This window comes from Dendropsophus ebraccatus, chromosome 4 (genome assembly GCF_027789765.1).
Source record: "Dendropsophus ebraccatus isolate aDenEbr1 chromosome 4, aDenEbr1.pat, whole genome shotgun sequence".
Taxonomy (NCBI): domain Eukaryota; kingdom Metazoa; phylum Chordata; class Amphibia; order Anura; family Hylidae; genus Dendropsophus; species Dendropsophus ebraccatus.
The window spans coordinates 31177483-31189994 of NC_091457.1; the positions used below are offsets into that span (position 1 = coordinate 31177483).

At 44.4% G+C, this 12512-nt stretch overlaps 1 protein-coding gene across 2 annotated transcripts in view; it reads left to right on the forward strand.

Moving 5' to 3' along the window:
* The window catches only part of HNRNPUL2 (heterogeneous nuclear ribonucleoprotein U like 2), a 75315-nt gene that overhangs the window by 22815 nt on the left and 39988 nt on the right, over positions 1–12512 (forward strand). For both annotated transcript variants that reach the window (XM_069965429.1, XM_069965428.1), the window contains exons 4-5: positions 6168–6307; positions 8797–8887. In XM_069965429.1, the coding sequence (XP_069821530.1) occupies positions 6168–6307; positions 8797–8887 (231 nt within the window). The remainder of the gene's footprint in view (positions 1–6167; positions 6308–8796; positions 8888–12512) is intronic.

A 12512-nucleotide genomic window follows, 5' to 3' on the forward strand; every position in this document is an offset into this window, starting at 1 on the left:
GCACCCCTCAGATACCTAGCTGAGGGGTGCAGAACATGGGGACACTGTTTTTTAACTACTTGATTGCTGTGTGTGCAGTACTGGCCGGCCCATCACGGCGAACGTGAGGGTGGCACCTCTGACAGCACCAATCGCCGTTGCTTTCCGTGCCGGGTTTTAAGTCGATATCGGCTGATCTGAATTGATCAGCCTATAGCAGCGATCGTCGGCATGGGGGGGGGGGGGGGGCGACTAGCGGAGATGGCCTGCTATACATTATTGCAGGCCATCTTCCCCGAGCGTAAATGTACGCCCAATAGCGATAAAGCCCACCCTGCGGGGGCTTACATTTACGCCCGATGTTAAGGGGTTAAAGGTGTTGGCGGCCTAATAGAGAATTAATGCAGTGTTGGCCTTAAGCTGGGATGCATTCTTAAATGGCAACAAAGTCTTTTTGACTATTTTAGTTACTTGCACATGAACTTTGGGGATATTTGACCAGAGCTAGATTGTGTGTCATCAAATACTAATCTGGATTTAAACTCTTTAGGAATTTATAATACTTTCTCAGGTTCCTTCCATTCAGACAAAACTAGGTCTCTCATGTTTTGGTCTATAGGTAAGCTTTTTTTTTTTTTTTTTTGATCAGCATACATGGCATCTTGTGCCGAGAGGGGTTGTTCAGTGTCGTCTAACTCCATCACAGACCTTATTACTTTAATAAGCGCATCAAAATCTTCTGAGGAAAAACAAAACTTCCCAACCTCCATATGGGCGCTTTTTCGGGAAGTTTTGCCCAACTCGGGTTTATAATCACTATCTGTACCAGAATCGGAGTTAGAAATTATATAAGCTTTACGCTTCCTGACTGGGTGTATGTTTAGGAGAAGCAGGCACACCAGGCAGACTTGGGCTGAGTAGAGGGAATCTTAACCCCTTAACGACCTAGGGCGTAAATGTACGCCCCTGCGTCGCTAGGGGAGTTCAGAGGGGGGCTTTGTAGTGACTTTGTATATACTGTAGCAGTGCAGAGTCTGTACGTACTGTGGCAATTTCCATGATGTACGTGTGCTGGCAATGGTGCAATGCCTTAGTCTATACAGGCACTGCCAGCTTCAGTGTGTCTGTGTGTGTATGGTACTGCGGGCAAGAGTAGGGATAGATTTAGCCTACAGTTGAGATTTTATTTTTTAGCCCTTTTGCCCTGCTTTATTATAGAGAGGTAAATGTCATCTATTAGAAGCATCATCCCAGCTAGTGCTATTAACCAAGTAAAAATAACAAACTAAATTTCTGCAGTTTGGTCCGCCCAAACAGGATTTGCTAAAAGGGCGTGTCATAAAAGGGCCCAGTCCTGCCCAAAAACCATAGTAACAGCACATAGGAGCAAGAGACAGAATAAAAAAGTCTTACCAGATTAAAAAGGAACAGGCTCTGCAAAAATTTGGCGCCAATACTGCACTGCAACTGTCAAACTTCTAACGCACGCACCTCCAGAACTAGGCCACAGGAGCACTCTAATAGTGCCTGAGGGCCCACAGTGACTTCATGCTCCCTTGCAATAACTCTGGGAGCAGGGACTGGAGGCACCCAGAGGATGTGACAGATTCAGCACAGGCTACTGGAGGGATCCACAGTTCGCTCCCAACACTCGTCCTGGGATCTGTGATTTAGGTCAGGATGGATAATCTAAGGCCAACTTCAGCCTACGCATGGACCGCCCTTACAGACTAATGTCCAATGTCGCTTCATTAGTATAATTAATTTCATTTAGAAAAAACATTACAAATTGCAAATTATTTCATACATCACGCGATGTTTATCTAGACAGATGAATATTCAAACCTGTGACAATTTCTTCACTTGGTTCCTGGAATGTTTTGCATTGTTTGTATGTTTTAACCCTTAAAGTTAATGTACCATCAGGTACATTCACTTTAAGTGTTGCATATGAATCTGACAAAGAGGGGAAGCCGGTGCCATGTTTTTGTTTTGAACCGTGGCCCTTTTCCCGCGCACAACGCCGGTCTGCTGATGAGCACTGGCCCGTGCTGAAGGCGGGTAAGTCGGACAGTCCGCAGTGGGAGGAAACCACCGTCCCTCTAGGACACGGCTCAATTTTATGCCAATGGAGCTGCGTGATAGAGGGGCAGGGGTTTGCTTCAGCCCGGGCTGGTGCTTGGTAATAGACCAGCGCCGTACACGGAAACAGGGACGCGGTTCAAAAAAAAGGACCCCCGGCACCAGCTTACCTGTGCTGGCGCCATTCTATTCATATACAACACTTCAAGCAAATGTACTTGATGGTACATTTGCTTTAAAGGGGTTATCCAGCGCTACAAAAACATAGCCGCTTTTCCCCCTACTGTTGTCTCCAGTTCAGATGTGGTTTGCAATTAAGTTCTATTTACTTCAATGGAACTGAGTTTCAAAACCCCACCCAAGCTGGAGACAACAGTAGGGGGAAAGTGGGGGAATGTTTGTGTAGCGCTGGATAACCCCTTTAAATATATAACTATATGTGCCTTATCACCTGTGCACGATATATCCAGTTCACCTTATTATAGGTAGCGGCAGTGTAGTAGATACCCCTACTGTTCTGGGGCTTTTCTTTTACAAGTGAATTCCAAAAATAATAAAGCTCTCCTGACTGGGACTGAGGCGGCAACAGAGGGCACTACATCACAACTACACTGCTCAAAAAAAATAAAGGGAACACTTAAACACCACAATATAACTCCAAGTAAATCAAACTGTCCACCAAGGTTTGTTGTGTCTGTCAGTGTAGTGTCCAGAGGACACTAGGAGACGTGCAGGAGGGCAACAGCCCAGCAACAGGACCGCTGCCTCTGCCTTTGTGCAAGGAGGAACCGGAAAAGCACTACCAGGGCCCTGCAAAATGACCTCCAGCAGGCCACAAATGTGCATGTGTCTGCACTCAGGATGTGTCTGCACAAGGAGGATGGTATGAGGGCCCAACGTCCACAGATGGGGGGTTGTGCTCACAGCCCAACACCGTGCAGGCCGCTTGCCAGAGAACACCAGGATTGGCAAATTCACCACTGGCAGCCTGTGCTCTTCACAGATGAAAGCAGGTTCAAACTGAGCATGTGATAGACGTGGCAGTCTGGACGCTGTGAAGATCGTTCTGCTGCCTGCAACATCCTTCAGCATATTCACAGATTTGGCAGTGGGTTAGTGATGGTGTTGGGTGGCATTTCTTTGGAGGGCTGCACACGTGCTCACCAGATGTAGACTGGCTGCTATTAGGTACAGAGATGAGATCCCCAGACCCTTTGTGAGACCATATGCTGGTGATGTTGGCCCTGGGTTCCTCCAAATGCAGGACAATGCTAAACCTCATGTGGCTGGTGTGTCAGCAGTCTCTGCAAGATAAGGCATTGAAGCTATGGACTGCCCGCCCATTCCACAGACCTTAATCCGATTGGAGCACATCTGGGACATCCATGTCTAGCTCAATCTACAAACATCACATTGCACCACACTGTCCAGGAATTGGCAGATGCTTTAGTCCAGGTCTGGGAGGAGATCCTTCAGGAGACCATCCACATCCTCATCAGGAGGATGCCCAGGCGTTGTAGGGAAGTCATACAGGGACATGGAGACCACACACCATACTGAACCTTATTTTGACTTGTTTTAAGGACAATACATAAAAGTTGGGTTAGCCTGTAGTGTGTTTTTCCACTTCCCGCCTCTGTTTCTCTCCTTAACCACCTCCTTTGGCCTTTCACAACTAACCAACGCTCCTATTAGAGCACAACATACTCTTTCTGGATCACTAATATCTGCCCCCTCTTGACCCTCCCTTCCCTTAAATTTACAAAAATCTGCGTGGCATTAACACTCAACTCAGACTCCCTACATTCCTCACAGTCTCTAATCTCATTCCTCACCTGCCCAAACATGGCCGCCAAACACTACCCCAACACCCTGAAAAGTACCCTAGACTCCGTAGCTCCCCCTACACTCTGCACACCCTGCCACAGATGGCAGCAGCCCTGGCACATGCTGGAAACTTGCTTTCTTTGGCGGTGCTCTAGGACTGCTGAACGTCTGTGGAGGAAATCTAGAACTTCAGCGGATTTCTTACATTACAAATTCATTCTCAGAACATACTAATCTGCCCTTCACCTTGCCAAACAAGCTTACTTCACCTCTCATCTCCTCACTGTCAAACAACCCAAAGCGCCTTTTCGCTACCTTTAACTCTCCTCTTAAGCCCAAAGTTCAGACACCCATGACTACTGAAGATCTGGCTTCCTACTTCAAACCAAAATTGACCCTATCCGCTCTGACATCTCCCACTCCCTCATGGCTCTCAGCTTTTGACCAAGTGACAGAGGAAGAAGTATCCAAGCTCCTTTCCTCAGGTCCTACTACCTGCCCTAGTGACCCCATTCCCTCACACCTCCTCCAGTCTCTCTCTCCTGCTGTCACAACTCGCCTCACTAAAATATTCAACTTCTCACTCTCTTCTGGTATCTTTCCCTCCTCTATTCTACTTTTATTATAACCCCACTGGAAAAACCTTTCCAGCCAACTATCGACCTGTCTCTAATCTGCCTTTTATCTCTAAACTCCTAGAACGTCTGGTCTTCTCTCGCGTAACCCACTATCTCTCATAACTCTCTTCTTGACCCTCTACAGTCTGGTTTCTGATTCCTTCACTCCACTGAAACTGCTCTCACCAAGGTGTCAAACGACCTCAAGGACTCTGTTCTCTCCTGGTTCTCTTCCTACCTCTCTGACCTCTCCTTCAGTGTATCCTTCTCTGGCTCTACTTCTTCTCCCTTACCTCTTACTGTTGGGGTTCTCCTCCTCTTCTACCTCTATACAGCACCCATCGGACAGACCATCGGGAGGTTTGGTCTTCAATACCATCTTTATGCTGATGACACCCAGCTATATATGTCGTCCTTTGACATCACCCCTGCATTCCTACAAAATACCAGTGACTGTCTATCTGCTCTCTCTAACACTATGACCTCTCTATTTCTCAAACTCAACCTTTCTAAAACTGAACTTCTTGTATTCCCTCCGTCCAACCATCCTAAACCTGACAACTCACTATCAGTCTGTGGTACTAGCATCACTCCTGTGCATCAAGCTTTGTGTCTGGGGGTTATTCTGGACTTACATCTATCTTTTACTCCCTATGTCCAAGCTCTTGCACGCTCCTGTCATCTATACCTCAAAAACATCTCCAGAATCCGCCCATTTCTGACCAGTGACACAGCTTTGACTCTTACTGTCACCCTGATCCATTCCCGTCTTGACTATTGTAACTCCCTACTATCGGTCTTCCTTTCTCTAAGCTCTCACCTCTCCAGTCTATCCTGAATGCAGCAGCCAGGCTTATCTTCCTCTCCATCCGTTACACTGATGTCTCTCATCTGTGCCAGTCACTGCACTGGTTACCCTTTAAGTCCAGAATTCACTTCAAACTCCTCACCCATAAAGCTCTCCACAACTCTGCCCCTCCATACATCTCCCTCATGTCAAACTATCATCCTCCCCGTGTTCTGCGTTCTGCCAATGATCTCACCCTAACATCTTCTATAATCAGAACCTCACACTCCCGCCTCCAAGACTTCTCTCGTGCTGCACCAGTTCTCTGGAATGCCCTACCCAAAAAACCTCAGACTGATAATCGATACTCAGTTTCAACCGTGCCCTGAAGACTGATCTTTTCAGGCTTACTTATAACATTCCCTAAACTTGTTTCCCCTTCTGTTGTCTCCTCACTGTCTATTAGGTCTTTGACAGTTCTATGCACTTTATACTTTTTACCTGTAACAAGACATTGGCGTGTAACTGGCTTGTCCAGCTTCTCCTATGTACAATGACTGGCCCAGTGGCAAATAAAGCACTTGTGCCTCGTGTTACCCCCAGTTTGTAGTCTGTACGGTATTGCGAGCAGGTGTCAAATCTGTGTTGCATTGTCAGCAGTTATTCCTTTTCATGTACCCTTTTAAAATTAGTGCCACAGATGCTCACAAATGTTGTTTTTGACATTTGGGGGCTTTTCTAACACATGCTCCATTATATATTCCTGTATTGGGATTTCACCCCTACTTGTAGCCTATTGAGCCTGGCTGATGATTATGGTGCTTTGCATGTTGGTTTTGTCTAGTAATTTAATAGTGTCCCTTCTCTGGTTTTAGCTACCTGTGATCTACAGTTTAAAATGGATAAGGATCAGTTTGGTGGGCGACCTCTGTTCTCTGAGAAATTCCCATCTCTGTGGTCAGGATCTCGAGCCACTCATGGAGTGACAAAGGGGAAGGCCTTTTTTGAAGTCAAGGTGAGAATTTTTCTTAATGGTCATACACCTCTTGAGTGGAGTTTTTAATTTTATATTAACGTACATGTACTTGGTGTTATAAACCACCAACAAAAATGAGCATACTTTCCTTTACCAAAAATGTTAATCTTTTATTGATAAAACCATGATTAGACAAAAGTTTACATAAAAAAAGGAGGGAGGGAGGGATGATAACAGTACAAAAGACCAGGTAGCAAAACCGAATTTGGATATAAGACTAATGATGAAGATAATACATTCATGATTAAGGGATAGTACATGAAGCCAGGGCTAGTCAAACAATACAAAAAGTCTCAGTTTATACTACAAGTGTATTGCCACTAAATCAGCATGCAAACAGACACAACCGAGACTTGGTAAACATCATACTCATTATTGCCGTAAGCCCAAAGTTTTAGAACAATGCATCATGAATCATGGCTAAAGTGTCAAGTCTTACCCATACTGCTGTTCACCTGGTGTACCCTGACGCGCGTTTCGAAGGTGACCTCTTTATCAAGGGGCATGATTTACTGCATGTGCTCGCTATACTTATAGTCGAGTCCCTAATGAGGTATCCATAGGCTCCGGAACACCGGCGCTTGCTTCCGGTCATTGGCTGGCAATGCAACATCCGCCCAGGCACTCAGTAGCCGTACGCATGCCCAGATGGTAATATCCTCACACATGCGTACGGCCACTATTGAGGCCATGCCGGTGTGAACTCCGCCTGCCCCGCCCCAAGCAAGCACACTCCTTAAACCAAAATATATAAAAGAAGAAATAGAAGGGAGATACCACCAGGGGAACCGATTACTATAGTAAAGACCAAAATGTATCAATACAAAAATAAACCATATGAAATAAATTAAAATATCCCAATTCGATAGTGTATGCATGATAAATACATAATTAAGACTACCCATAAATGTCAGATCGTGATAACTAAAAAAATGTGATAAACACTTTCACATATCTTTGTAGTTATCACGATCTGCCGATACACTTGCAGTATAGACTCGCTGAGACTTTTTTTATTGTTTGACTAGCCCTTTCTCATGTACTATCATTTAATCATGTAATCATGAATGTATCTTCATAATTAGTCTTGTATCCCAATTCTGTTTTGCTCCCTGGTCTTTTGTACTGTTATCATTATTATTAGATAAGAGATTTATATGACTACGTGATATTTCCCCGCACCTGGAACTATTTTTGGTATTAATGTACTTGGTGTTGCATTGAATCTATGGTAAGCAGACTTTCTCTTGGCTGATGCATTTGTATGTTTATTGACTTAATTTGATGCGCCATTGATAATGGGCGCGTAGTGTTAATGATCCACCATCTTGGCAGATTATAGGGAGGCTGAAGGCCCTTTTAGACGGGCTAACACACACGTTAGTGAACAAAAATCTTGGTGATTAGCACTGGCTTTCACACTTATCTTTGTGCGTTTACACAAAGATTTATCTGACAGATTTTGGAAGCCAAAGCCAGGAATGGATTTGAAAAGAGGATAGATCCCAGTCTTTCCTTTATGACCTGATCCCTGTTTATAGTCTGTTCCTGGTTTTGGCTTCAAAGATCTGTCAGATAAATCTGTCTGTGTAAACGCACCATAAGGGCCCTATTACACAGAGCGATAATCGGCCGCATTGGCCCGATTCAAAAATTATTGATCCATGTGATAGACTATGATCAGCCATCAGCCATGATCGGCTGACCTAAAATCATCAGCCACGCATCGCTATTACATGTAGCGATGTGCGGCTGGTGGCTGACTATTCAACAGTTTGCGTCACCTGCCCATGTTCCCCTTTTTGCTTGTACTCGGCTTCCTACTGAGTCCTGCATGCTGCAGTTTCAGAGCGGCCTGTCTGAGGTGACAGGCCACTCGGCTAATCACAGGCCGCAGCAGACCCGCCCAGTGATCGTTAGCGGTCATCAGGCAATGTATTAGGCCCGAGCGCTGATATAGTAGATTGTGTACAGTATTGATTGGGCTTTGGCCCACGTAGTAGGACCCCCAACTCTGTAATTGTTGGCTGTACATCAGCTGTTTACTCAGGGGAATATGTAGTCAAAAATGATAACTACATAGCCTCGCAAGATTCAGTCAGCCAAAGAATGAGTATTTAATTCTGATTCCACCTTTACACAGGTGAAACAAGCTTTCCTAGGAATGTTTATCTGCCAGATTTTTATTTTTATTTTATTTTTTAGAAAATCATTTTTTTTGTAATAGTGGTAAATCTTTTTGAGCCAAAGCCAGAAGTGGATATAAAGGAAGAACTTATCCCTCCGGCTCAATCCACTTCTAGTTGTGGCTGTGTGTCGAAAGGTAATAGTAGCTTGTATAGTACTTTATCTTCCCTGTTGGTAGTATGAATGACCACTTTCTGATGGATCCTCTCCAAAAATATGTGGTCTCTGGTTGGTTGTTGCTAACACTTAAGGCCAAAAGTCTTAATTTTTTCTTTTTATAGGTGACTGAAAATCTCCCTGTGAAGGAAGGCAGTACAGAGTCTCCCTTGCTACGTGTGGGCTGGTCTGTGATCCGCTCTGCTCCTCAGCTGGGTAATTGCATCATTACTGATTCCCCTCTGTTTAAAGCTGAGCACTACATGTAAGGGGCCATTCACACATCCACAAAATATGGTCTGCACATGGACTATTAACTGGACTGGACATCCCAACTCAAAACTTCATGATTTATTACGATGCCAGGAGCTTTGAAATAGTTAAAGGTGCAAACACACACCGGCTCTGCAGCAGATTTAACACTGTGAAATCCGCAGCAGATCCCTTGCTGGCCTTTTTGGATTAGACATACTCGCAGCGGGATTGACATCCTAACCCCTGCCGACCGGAGCATACGTTACCTGCTCCACTCTCCGGCTTGCTTTAGGGGTTCCCAGCTGGACCTCCCACTCAGCCAATCAGTGCACTGCCCCGCTGCCGCCACTGATTGGCTGAGCTGGATGTCCAGACGCAAATTTGCAACGTGAAATCCGCTTTAGATCCGGTGTGTGTATTTGTACCCTAAAGGGGTTTTGACACCGATTGACTTACATTTACTTTGCTTCATAACAGGTATTTAACCCCTTAACGACAAAGGGCGTATAGGTACGCCCTATTGCCGGTAAGGGCGTTCAGAGCGGGGCCGCACGGTGACCCCGCTCTGAACCGCGGCGGTCCCGGGTGCCGCTTGTAGCCCGGGACCGTAGGTATTAGCGGGCACGGTCTGATCGCCGTGCCCGCTAATACAGTAATCAGATGCAGCTGTCAAACATGACAGCTGCATCCGATTACCGGATCCAGCGTCTCCCTGGTGTCTAGTGGCGGAGATCGCTCCTCCGGGATGTTATCCCGGAGGAGCGATCTCAGTTTCTGAAGCCGGCCGGGGACCGCTCCAAGATGGTGCCGTCCCCGGCTCGGCACTCGTTTACTTCCGGCTGCAGCAGCCGGAAGTAAACGAGTGCCTATCTCATGGATCTCTGCAGCATATCTATGCTGCAGAGATCTCAATGAGAGATCAAAGTGTATATACTAGAAGTCCCCCAGGGGGGCTTCTAGTATATGTGTAAAAAAAAAAATATAGTGTTGTCAATAAAAAGCCCCCTCCCCTAATAAAAGTCTGAATCACCCCCCTTTTCCCAGGTTATAAATAAAAGTAAACAAATAAATAAATAAACAAACATGTTTGCTATCGCCGCGTGCGTAATCGCCTGAACTATTAATTATAAATCACATTCCTGATCTCGTACGGTGAACGGCGTAAGTGCAAAATTGCGCATTTTTGGTCGCATCAAATCCAGAAAAATTGTAATAAAAAGCGATCAAAAAGTCGTATATGTGCAATCAAGGTACCGATAGAAAGATCACATCATGGCGCAAGAAATAACACCTGACACAGCCCCATAGACCAAAGGATAAAAGCGCTATAAGCCTGGGAATGGAGCGGTTTTAAGTGACATATATTTGTTGACAATGGTTTGAATTTTTTACAGGCCATCAGATACAATATAAGTTATACATGTTATATATCGTTTTAATCGTAACTACTTGAGGAACGTGCATAACAAGTCAATTTTACCCCAGGGCGAATGGCGTAAAAACACATTTCCCCCAAATAAACAAAATGCGTTTTTTTTTCCAATTTCACCACACTTTGAATTTTTTTTCTGGTTTCGCAGTGTACTTTATGCAAAAATTCAGCCTGTCATTGCAAAGTACAATTAGTGATGCAAAAAATAAGGGCTCATGTGGGTTTCTAGGTGTAAAAATGCAAGTGCTATGGCCTTTGATGCACAAGGAGGAAAAAACGAAAACGCAAAAATCGAAATAGGCTCTGTCCTTAAGGGGTTAAACCTAATTCCTGATTCAATATATTTTATTGAAAATTTTTCCATTTTTACAAAGATATAAAATGTATAAAAAGTATAAGATATAGAATTAACCTAATTCCAATGTATATTCTATTAAAATAATCTTTCCCTGTAAAGATAAATACCATTCATAACAGGAATGGTGCCTCCTGCTGTTGCTAGTAAAGGATCCTCTGTCCCCTGCAAAGATAGAAATAAAGCTTTTAATTCCATCCTCTTTATCATTAATAAACAAGTTAAGCAATAGAGGCCCCAGTACTGGCACGCTCTGGGTATGATCAGTAAGCCAGTTTTCAATCCAGTTACAAATTAAACTTTCTAAACCCATAGACTATAATTTACCCATCGGACGCCCATGAGGGGCTGTGTCAAACGCTTTTGCAAAATCCAGGTACACAGCTACCAGGCTTCTACTCACCTCTTCATAAAAACTTATTAGGTTGGTTTGATAACTTCTGTCCTTTTTATAAAGCCATGCAGGTTATCACGTATGCTATTAACCCCTATATATTCCTGTATGTAGTCTCTTATAAGCCCCTCAAATAGTTTCCACACAGTGGACAATAAGCTTACTGGTCTATAGTTACCTGGGGAAGTCCTAGAGCCCTTTTTCCTTACTCCAGTTCCTTCGGCACAGTACCAGGCCCTGTTTTGTTTGGAATAGAGATACACAATTGATTATTACTTACACCACTCCACTGTATGAATTAACGGCCTCTTACATCCCAGCTACGTGAACTAATGGCCTCCAGTATCTTTATCCCATGAATAAACTGCCTCCTACATTCCTTTTACTTGAATTTACGGCATTTCACATCATTAAAGCGACTCTGTACCCACAATCTGATTCCCCCAAACAGCTTGTACCTTCAGGTAGCTGCTTTTAATCCAAGATCTGTCCTGGGGTCCGTTCGGCAGGTGATGCAATTAATGTAATAAACTTTTAAACTGGCAGCCCCGTGCCCTTTGGTTGTGGATTACATTGTGTATGCATTAGGCTGGCACAACCTCTGTCCCTCCTCCTCATCATTCGGAAATGCTCCAGGCAGATTGCCTCCTATTCATAAACTGTGTGAGCCCGGCACATGGGCTGGATCATTAAGGCACCTGTGTATTTTTCACTGCAGAGGAATAGGAAATATGGTGAAGAGGGTGGGGAGGAGGGACAGAGTGGTGTGCTAGCCTAATGCATACACAAACTAAGCCATGGCCAAAGGGCACAGGGCTGCCAGTTTAAAAGTTGTTTTTATGACAATAACTGCATCACCTGCTGAACAGACCACAGGACAAATCTTGGATTAAAAGCCGCTATCTGAAGGTACAAGTGGTTTGGTGGGGTCAGATTGTGGGTACAGAGTCGATTTAAGAGTAGATACAAAGTACAACACTAGTGAAACGGACTGTCTATACTGATGCAACTGTGGGGAACACTTTTTGATCAGCGTTTCTCGGGCGGGGCTCTGTGCCTTTTTAAGCAGTTTATGATATCTATCTCTATATCAAATTATTTAACTGAGTATTTCACACTTTAAATTACCTTCTTGTTATATAAGCATTATCAAAAATGATCATGTGGTAACATACCCTCGTTACCCTCATCATTTTTGCAATATTCTAATACCTAACGAGGAGGACCTTTACTTGCTTTTCTCAGTTTTCACTGCTCATCTGCAATAATTCAATTGCTCTTATCCTTCCCCCACAGGTTCCTCCCTCCTCCCACCTCAGTGTTCTGCCCCCTCTCTAACCTATCAGCCATTTTATTATTTACTTCACTGTCTTTGTCTTCTCTCCACCTCCTGGTTTAAAAACCC